The sequence below is a fragment of the Pectinophora gossypiella genome, unplaced genomic scaffold, assembly GCF_024362695.1.
Source record: "Pectinophora gossypiella unplaced genomic scaffold, ilPecGoss1.1 Pgos_63, whole genome shotgun sequence".
In the NCBI taxonomy this organism is placed as follows: domain Eukaryota; kingdom Metazoa; phylum Arthropoda; class Insecta; order Lepidoptera; family Gelechiidae; genus Pectinophora; species Pectinophora gossypiella.
In genome coordinates, this window is record NW_026063273.1 from 49425 (window position 1) to 60053 (window position 10629).

General features: G+C 38.9%; 1 protein-coding gene across 1 annotated transcript; it reads right to left on the reverse strand.

Annotated features, from left to right (window-relative positions):
- Positions 1-329: 329 nt before the first annotated feature.
- LOC126381569 (uncharacterized) lies at positions 330-6629 on the reverse strand. Its single transcript, XM_050031034.1, has one exon. It carries the CDS (start codon positions 5017-5019, stop codon positions 595-597), a length of 4425 nt encoding a protein of 1474 aa, XP_049886991.1. The 5' UTR covers positions 5020-6629; the 3' UTR covers positions 330-594.
- Positions 6630-10629: the final 4000 nt, after the last annotated feature.

The window sequence follows — 10629 nt, forward strand, 5'->3', positions numbered from 1 at the left end:
TTTTCTAGACGCAATAATTAAATGATAGAGATTCGATTTATCTCAACATTGGGTTTTACGACCATTAATGTAAAAGAAAATATTTATATTCAAATTAAGAATGTTGGTAATATAGAATGACCTGTAATAGGTATAGATTTATATGAACCCACAAAAATGCTTTCTAGCCGTGGGTAATAGCTACCGATTTATGGTGGTACAAAGGTAATTTCAATTAGCTGCACAGAATAACAATTCAAGATATTTAGATATAAGGTAATCGATTTTGTTTACAATTAAATTAATCTATATTACATACTAATGAACCAATCACATGGTCCATTGTCTTGAGACATAATGGGATCTTAAGATAAATCCAGTTGTTTTGTGTAATTTCTTTTATTTTGATTTTATTTACAATTTCTTGCGTTGGACGCGTCTTGCTTGGCCGAATGATGAAGTAAGAGAGAGATTATTGAGGTAGTTGCACAAACATAATAAAAATGAAACGCCTGACAAAACAATTATAGCATGGGCAAAGTAAAATGCTTGCTATTAAAATACTCGTAGGCGCTTAAGCCGGAACATCTTCCCGCCTCGTTGAAAGCTTGCCTTTCAACTGTTAAAATCTTCAGCTGCTGGGAGAGGACACAGCCGCACGAGAGGACGGCGTACACATCCTCTTGTAATCTTGATGTCAGCAACCCTGGATATTCCGTCTGGTCCCGGGAATAATCGAGCGACTCTTCCAAGGCGCCAGCTGAGCGGCGGCACGTGATCTTCTTGTAACAAGACCAGGTCGCCCACATTAAGTTTGGTAGTATTGGTCTTCCATTTGGTACGCTGTTGCAGCTCCGAGATGTATTCCTTTTGCCACCTCTGCCAAAATATTTGACGGATTTGCTCGAGCCGTGCGTATCGCTTCAGTCCGTTTTCTTTGACGTCTTCTAGCGCAGGTGACGGCAGCGCGGCGAGTGGTCTCCCAACGAGAAAGTGTCCTGGAGAGAGGGAGAGGAGGTCATCAGGAGAAGTGGATAAAGGGCACAAGGGACGACTGTTGAGTATCGCCTCCACTTGTGCAAATAGAGTTGTGATTTCCTCAAACGTGAGGTGGCTGTTGCCCATCACACGCTTTATGTGGTATTTGGCTGACTTGACACCGGCTTCCCAGATGCCACCAAAGTGAGGAGCGTAAGTCGGAGTAAAAATGAATTGTATACCTTCTTCGTTTGCAAACTGAGATAACGGGTCAAAATTTAGTTTAAAAAATGAATTTATTTCTTTGGCAGCAGCCACAAAATTACGTCCGTTATCGCAGAATATTTCCGCTGGCTTTCCTCTGCGAGATATAAAACGTCGTAAAGTCATGATAAACGCTTCTTTTGTTAAGTCGCTCACGGCTTCTAGATGTAAACATTTATAACGTAAACATATAAATAGACACAAGTAACATTTTATTACTTTACTACCACGCCCTTTACGATTAATTATATAAAATGGTCCGGCAAAGTCCAAGCCGACGGACAAGAATGGAAAGTTTGGTGTAATTCGCTGTGATGGTAGGTTACCCATCATTGGACAGAGCGTTCTACCTACTACTCGCCTACAGCGCACGCACTTGTTTACTGTTCGCCTCGCAAGATGCCTACCGTTAACCGGCCACACGGCTTCTCTGACCTCGGACAATAACAATTGCGGGCCGGCGTGCATAGTACGTAAATGTTCCCTTTCAAAGTAAAGTTTAGTTAAATGATGCGATGCAAGTAGTAAAATCGGATGTTTCTTTTCGTAGCTATAATTTGACGCCTCGATTCTACCACCTACTCTAATTAAGCGGTCATTGTCTAGAAATGGCGATAAAGAACATATTTTAGATTTTGAGTTTAATGGTTTATTATTCAATAGTACATTATATTCGTTAGGAAGCGATTGTTTTTGGGCTAAAATACAAAGTGAATGAAATGATTCTTTTAATTCGTTAAGCGATAAATTACCTAAACGTTTATTGTTTGGATTTTTTAAATTGTAAATAAACCTTTTGACATAGGCAAAACAATGTTGGAGTTTGTTTAGTTTAGAATACCTTTCGAAGCTAATTATAGGTTCGTCAATTGTGGACGGGTTTGACTTTATTTCCGGTAATTGGACAAACGTATTATTATTAAGAATCGGCCATTGTGACTCATCTTTAGTAAGGAATGTCGGCCCAGACCACCATAGATCTAGACGCACCAAGCGGCTGGCGTCTACACCTCTAGAAATTAGATCTGCTGGATTCGATGCTGTGGGGACATATCGCCATGATGATGCTTGAGTCAATTCCAGAATTTCAGTGATGCGATTAGCAGCAAAAGTTTTTAGTTTGCTATTGTCACTCTTCATCCACGCTAGAACTATGCTCGAATCGCACCAGTGTACGATACGCGACGGTTTGTACCGTAGCGATTCAGTAACGGCCCTGCACAGCCTAGCGGACAGCAGGGCAGCGCACAGCTCTAAACGAGGAATAGTTTGTTGCTTTATTGGTGCTACCTTTGACTTAGCGCATAACAATTTCACAGTGACGTCATCATTGGAGTTTACGGATCTCATATAAATGCACGCGCCATACGCCGATTGGGATGCATCACTGAAGGTATGTATTTCGATTTGTTTTGGTAAGTCACAGAGAACTGGCCGTGGTATGTTTAGATCGGAAAGGTAAGTTATGTTTTTACAGAAATTTTCCCATTCCTTTTTTATGTTATGTGAGATGGGTTCGTCCCAGTCGTACTTTTGCTGCCATAATTTTTGCAACAATATTTTAGGCTGAATTATATAAGGACTTAAAAGCCCGAGAGGGTCAAATATTTTAAAAGAGTTTGACATGATGTGTCTTTTAGTTATTTTGTCAGTGTAAGGAATTTCTTTATATGGAAAATGTAAATTATCACTTTTCGGATTCCAGCCAAGCCCGAGTGCACAGGAAGAAGAACTTAAGGTCAAGTTTTCTTGATCTTGTAAGTCGATATCTTGAATAAGCGAAGGTAAATTACTTTTATATTTTCTGAGATTTAAGCATGCAGCTTTCAGTTCATTTGAGACCGATTTTTTTATATAGTGTAACTCGTTTTCGTCGTTTGAACCGGTAATCAAATCGTCAACATATAGGTCCTTTTGAATAATCGTTTTTATGAGATCATCATGAGCCTCCTCCCCCACTTGCCATAGGCAACGTGTGCTCAAATAACTTGCACTTGCTGTTCCGTAAGTTAAAGTATTCAGGCGCAACGTTCGAATGGGTTGTGACTCATCTTCTCTCCATAGGATAAGTTGCAAGTCACGGTCTTCATTGTGAACTTCAACTTGGCGATACATTTTTTCAATGTCTCCAGTGAGTAGGTATTTATATTGCCTTGCCCTTATCAAAATGGAAAAAAGAGAATCCTGTACGTTTGGACCCACCATCAAAATATCATTTAGCGAATATCCGGAGGAAGACGGAGCCGATCCATCGAATACCACTCGCAGTTTCGTGGACTCGCTATTTTCACGTAATACAGCATGATGACATAAAAAATAAGACACAGGTGGCTTTAGGTTCTCAGACTGTGAAAGATGACCTAAGTCGGCGTATTCTTTAATGAATTTAGAATATTCAACTTTAAGAGAAGAATTTCGTTTAAATTTTTTCTCCAAATTGAGAAAACGTCTTTTAGCCAAGTGATAGGTATCACCCAGGCAATCAGGGCTGTCCACGAGCGGTAGCCTGACACAGAATCTGCCTGTATTTAGACGGTAAGTATTGTTTATAAAATGCCTTTCGCATATTTTGTCATTTTCATTTAATTTTGGTTTTTGAGGGACTTCTTCAATTTCCCAGAATTTGGTAAGTATATTTTCCATGTTATTTTGTAATGTATTATTAATTAAAGCATGATTGCAATGAATTTTGTTATTTTGTATATTTTTTGTATTTTTATTAATGTGTATATTTTGCGTTTTTACAGGTCCGGATATCAACCAGCCGAATTTAGAATTATGTAATTTAGGATAATTAGGGCCTAGATTTTGTTGCTCATTGCCTAGGATGTCCCAAAACAAGTCCGCGCCGATAAGCATTTCGACGGGAGCAGGCTGGTAAAATTTAGGATCAGCCAACTGTAAATCTTTAGGTAAATTTAGCATTTGTAAATCGATGGGCATTTTAGGTAAGTTACTTGTTATTTCTTTTAGCACGAAATATGACATAGTAACATTGAATGGACTATTCAGGGATTGTACTTTAGCTGTACAATTTTCGACGATATTGTTTGTGCAATTGTTTCCGATGCCGATTACTTTGATCGGATCTGTTGGGTTTGAATTGAGAGATAATTTGTTCTTTAGTGATTTAGTTATAAAGGAGGACTGGCTGCCGCAGTCTAGCAGCGCGCGGACCTCCACTGTTTCGCTTGTACGTGGATTAGATACCTGAATCAACGCTGTAGATAAAATCACTTCACAATTTTGATTTGTGAAGTTGGCGCTAGTTTCAGATTGGCAAACAGCAGAATGACTATCCAGCGTTGATCCTGATTTATGAAGTAAACTATTATGCCTTTGTTTACATTCTCGACAAGGCCCCATTTTGCATTCTTGCGTGGGGTGTCCTTGTCTGAGGCAATTTGTGCATAGCTTATACCTTGCAACGTCCGCTAATCTCTCCTGCATACTTTTAGCTTTAAATGTGGAACAATCATAGATTCTGTGATTTCCGTCACAAATTACGCAAAGATAATTATTTGACTTTGTTTGGTTTGTAGCAGCGAACGATTTGGTGTCTGAAACTCGGTTTTGCTTATTGTAATTATTATTCGATTGTTGTTTATAATTATTGTTATTAGCTGATGAGGAACGCGATGAATTTTGATTTTGTGGATAAGCTTTCGATGAATTACTATTTTCGTATTTATTACGATTTATCGCCTCGAGAACGTCCGCCCGGTCAATTAGAAATTTATTAAAGTGAGCCAGAGTAGGGATACTGCTCAAGTCATTACGTGACTCTTCCCACTTCATCAGCGTGTGATTATCCAATTTAGATGTGAGAATGAAAATAATTAGAGTATCCCACTTGTCCGTAGGTTGGTCTAAGCTGGATAAGGCACGTAAATTCTTCGTTACATGATCTACTAAAAATCGTAAAGCTCGTTCTGATTCACGCGTGAGCGGTTGTATGTTGAATAGTGAGCTGAGATGATGATTAATTAGCACTCGTTTATTGTTATACCGCTCACATAATAACTCCCAAGCTTTATCGTAATTCGCGGACGATACTTCGAGGTTAGAAATAATTCTACCCGCTTCTCCCTCTAAATACGATATTAAATAGTGAAATTTATGAATTGACTTTATTCGGTCGTTTTTATGAATTAAGTTTTCGAACGTGTCATGAAACTCGAGCCAGCGGAAATACGCGCCGTCGAATTTGGAGATTTGTATTTGTGGCAACTTTACACCAATGTCTTGATGATCGTGAGAACACTGAGCTTCCTGAAATACTGACTGACGCCTTTCAGGCTGTTCTACCTTTTTATGCCTTTCAATTAATGTTTTTGCAATAGCAATGTTATTTATGATGGTTTGCTCAATTTTGTCACGCTCATCAATCTCAGCATCAATATTTTCAGCATTTAAACATTCTATCTCAATTTGCAACTCGTCAAAACGCGCCGATAAGCTTTCATGAGCGTTAAAGTTAACTGCGCCAACTGGAGATTGGTTACCTGTTCTAGGGCAGTAAAAGTCGATAAGTAATTCTTGAATTTGGTAATTTGCCCTTTAATAGAACTTCTTTTAGTAAGTAAATCTTTTAATTCACCGTACATAGCGGCGGGTTTTGACATGGCGAATGGTAAAATTAAGTAAACTGAAGTAAAACAGTAATATTATAATTTATAAGCTCACGCTCCTCATCTGGTGCACTGCCGACCCGGGAAGCCGGCTGCGCGTGCACTGCACCGCTGATAGATAGGGACACGGTCAAGGTCAACCGGCGACGCGCTGTACTAGCGCGCCGTGTGAACCCTGGAAGCGTCGGCGAAATGCGATAAGTACGACGTAATAACAGAGAGATTATAGGGATAATATTAAAGAAATGCGTTTTTGAGAAACTACGTAATATGTAGGTAGATAATTTAGCGGGAGAAAATATTTCGTCGAACAAAGAAACTTTAAAATTGAAAAATAATGCACTTTGGAGGCAATACGGTTGTTTATTTAGACTTTTAGATGATTTGGATCTGAAATAGTGAAAAGGAAGAACAAAGGAAGGACACTTATCTCGTATCCGGAGTACGTTGCACGGTGTGGACTTTGGTCGCCTCACTGCCCGTCGTCGTCAATCTCGATTCCAGACTTCTTCTTCGACATCACGTCGGGGTCACCATTTTATGTCTTGAGACATAATGGGATCTTAAGATAAATCCAGTTGTTTTGTGTAATTTCTTTTATTTTGATTTTATTTACAATTTCTTGCGTTGGACGCGTCTTGCTTGGCCGAATGATGAAGTAAGAGAGAGATTATTGAGGTAGTTGCACAAACATAATAAAAATGAAACGCCTGACAAAACAATTATAGCATGGGCAAAGTAAAATGCTTGCTATTAAAATACTCGTAGGCGCTTAAGCCGGAACACATGGTCCATTCTATCTCAGTTCTAACGAACCAATCACATGGTCCTTTTTATTTCAATACCAACGAGCCAATCACATGGTCGTCTGTTTCTCTAATATTAGTTAACCAATCACATGGTTCTTCATACCTTAAATTTAACGAACCAATCACATGGTTCTTTATACCTTAAATTTAACGAACCAATCACATGGTCCTCTGTTTCTCAAATATTACCTAACCAATCACATGGTACTCTATACTTAAAATTTAACGAGCCAATCACATGGTCGCTACCTTAACAAACTATTGTCATAATACCTTTAATCTTATCGTATCGTGATACCTTCATACACATTTTACACATATATTTATACTAAATACAAAAGATGTAATATCGTTGATTTAAATTTGATTCGCAACTCTAAGTCATGATCAACAACAATAAACGCTGTTAAAAATCATGTTCACTGTCAATATTTTCAAGATCCGTGTCACTTTCATTTATGCTTAAGGCTGCTACATGAACCCAGGGCAACACAACGATCGGCAGCGAATGTAGTTTTACGCTTATGTCTACTATTACTTAAACCTGGTGTCGCCGCGATTTTATACCGGTCATTACCGAGTACTGCAATAACACGATATGGACCCGAATAATTGTGGTAGTAACTTTTTACTTTTTCCATCATTTATAAAATTTGAAGACGTAACCTCTACTAATGCGCATATTCTTGGAATATGCGCATATTCCCAGAACACGCACATTCGATGCAAGCATCCACACATGTATATTTTTTTTTTTTCACGAATCTTGACATCTTAGGAAAACCAATATGTCCTCTTCAACCGATCCAGTGTTCTCTAGGCCAAAGTGGCCTATGTCGTCGTGGTTCATACGACATAGCTGCCACCTTGCCCTCTTCGGCACCACCCAACGCAAATCAGATCTATTACAATTAACACACCTGTATAACTTGTTATCCTTGATAACATAATTTTCGTTTATTTCTTTTAATCTAAGTCAGATGAAAGTATCTCTCGAATCCGGCATAATTCACTATCGCCTAACTGCAGGGTGTGAAGCCAATCGTCACCTTCCCTAACGAATAAACAACTTCGTTGCCAAATCCCCTTAAAACTGTCGTTACGTTGTTGTGTTGTAGGCCCAAATGTGTTTATTCTGAATTTGCCAAAAGAGAAACCTCACTGCCGAAATCTACAAAAGCTTTCACTGGAACCCCGCTAATAAAAACTTCTTTATAGAACTTTAAGTTCAGAGTAGACGTGGATATACACATCGTCTTTTGAGAATTGGTAGCCTTACTATCACGTTACTCGTCGGGTTTCATAAAACAACTGTCTATTTTATGGCCTACTTTGTTGCACCGAGTACATTAAGTGGTTTCGGGCACATTCGAAATGGGTGACCTGATCCCTTACAATTAAAACAAAATATACTCTATCTATACTTATAATAAATCTGTAGAGAGGTCAATTCTGTACATTAAATATTTTTTCAAAATAACTATCAGGGGGTGATAAGTGGTCGATACTGATGCCAAAAATGCAATCAGTAAAATTTTTGTCTGTCTGTCTGTCTGTCTGTCTGTCTGTCTGTCTGTCTGTCTGTCTGTCTGTCTGTCTGTCTGTCTGTATGTTCCTTATAGAAACAAAAACTACTGGACGGATTTTAATGAAACTTGGTACAATTATTCTTCACACTCCTGGACAGGTTATAGTATACTTTTCATCACGCTACAATCAATAGGAGCAGAGTAGTGAAGGGAAATCCTTTTGTATGAAAAATCTAAACCACTCAAGTTAGACGTTTGAAATTTGGCATGCAGGTACCTTAGATACCGTAGAGGCACACTAAGAAAGGAATTCCCGAAATTCTTACGGGAACGGGAATTAGCGGGAAAATCCTTTTATATGAAAAATCTAAACCACTCAAGTTAGACGTTTGAAATTTGGCATGCAGGTATCTTAGATACCGTAGAGGTGTACTAAGAAAGGAATTCCCGAAATTCCCACGAGAACGGGAATTAGCGGGAAAATCCTTTTGTATGAAAAATCTAAACCACTCAAGTTAGACGTTTGAAATTTGGCATGCAGATACCTTAGGTACCGTAGAGGTACACTAAGAAAGGAATTCCCGAAATTCCCACGAGAACGGGAATAAGCGGGAAAATCCTTTTGTATGAAAAATCTAAACCACTCAAGTTAGACGTTTGAAATTTTGTCATGCAGGTACCTTAGGTACCGTAGAGGTGCATTAAGAAAGGAATTCCCGAAATTCCCACGGGAACGGGAATTAACGGGAAAATCCTTTTGTATGAAAATCTAAACCATTCAAGTTAGATATTTGAAATTTGGCTCGCAGGTACCTTAGGTACCGTAGAGGTACACTAAGAAAGGAATTCCCGAAATTCCCACGAGAACGGGAATAAGCGGGAAAATCCTTTTGTATGAAAAATCTAAACCACTCAAGTTAGACGTTTGAAATTTGGCATGCAGGTACCATAGGTACCGTAGAGGTGCACTAAGAAAGGAATTCCCGAAATTCCCACGAGAACGGGAATAAGCGGGAAAATCCTTTTGTATGAAAAATCTAAACCACTCAAGTTAGACGTTTGAAATTTTATCATGCAGGTACCTTAGGTACCGTAGAGGTGCATTAAGAAAGGAATTCCCGAAATTCCCACGGGAACGGGAATTAACGGGAAAATCCTTTTGTATGAAAATCTAAACCATTCAAGTTAGATATTTGAAATTTGGCTCGCAGGTACCTTAGGTACCGTAGAGGTACACTAAGAAAGGAATTCCCGAAATTCCCACGAGAACGGGAATAAGCGGGAAAATCCTTTTGTATGAAAAATCTAAACCACTCAAGTTAGACGTTTGAAATTTGGCATGCAGGTACCATAGGTACCGTAGAGGTGCACTAAGAAAGGAATTCCCAAAATTCTCACGGGAACGGAAATTAGCGGGAAAATCCTTTTGTATGAAAAATCTAAACCATTCAAGTTACATGTTTGAAATTTGTCATGCAGGTACCTTAGATACCGTAGAGGTGTACTAAGAAAGGAATTTCCGAAATTCCCACGGGAACGGGAATTAGCGGGAAAATCCTTTTGTATGAAAAATCTAAACCATTCAAGTTAGATGTTTGAAATTTGGCTCGCAGGTACCTTAGATACCGTAGAGGTGCACTAAGAAAGGAATTTCCGAAATTCCCACGGGAACGGGAATTAGTGGGAAAATCATTTTGTATGAAAAATCTAAACCACTCAAGTTAGACGTTTGAAATTTGTAATGCAGGTACCTTAGGTACCGTGGAGGTGCACTAAGAAAGGAATTCCCGAAATTCCCACGGGAACGGGAATTAACGGGAAAATCCTTTTGTATGAAAAATCTAAACCATTCAAGTTAGATGTTTGAAATTTGGCTCGCAGATACCTTAGATACCGTAGAGGTGCACTAAGAAAGGAATTCCCGAAATTCCCACGGGAACGGGAATTAGCGGGAAAATCCTTTTGTATGAAAAATCTAAACCACTGAAGTTAGACGTTTGAAATTTGGCATGCAGGTACTTTAGTAAACTTAAAGCTTAGTTGCAACAGGATATTACAAAATTCCCACGGGAACGGTAGTTAGCGGGAAAAAACATTTGTATGAAAAAATCAAATCTAAATAAAAGGAGAAACTGACTGACTCAGTGACTGACATATCAACGCATAGCCTGAACGGCTAAACGTAGGCATTTGAAATTTGGAAGGGACATAGCTTAGGTACCGTAGAGGTGCACTAAGAAAGGAATTCCCGGAATTCCCACGGGAACGGAAATTAGCGGGAAAATCCTTTTGTATGAAAAATCTAAACCGTTTAAGTTAGACGCTTGAAATTTGGCATGCAGGTACCTTAGTTAACTTAAAGCTTAGTTGCAACAGGATATTGCAAAATTCCCACGGAAACGGGAGTTAGCGGAAAAAACCTTTGTATGAAAAAATCGA

Excerpts from the sequence above, each read along its gene's own strand:
- LOC126381569 (XM_050031034.1), bottom strand. The coding sequence starts at position 5,019 with ATGAAGTGGGAAGAGTCACGTAATGACTTGAGCAGTATCCCTACTCTG.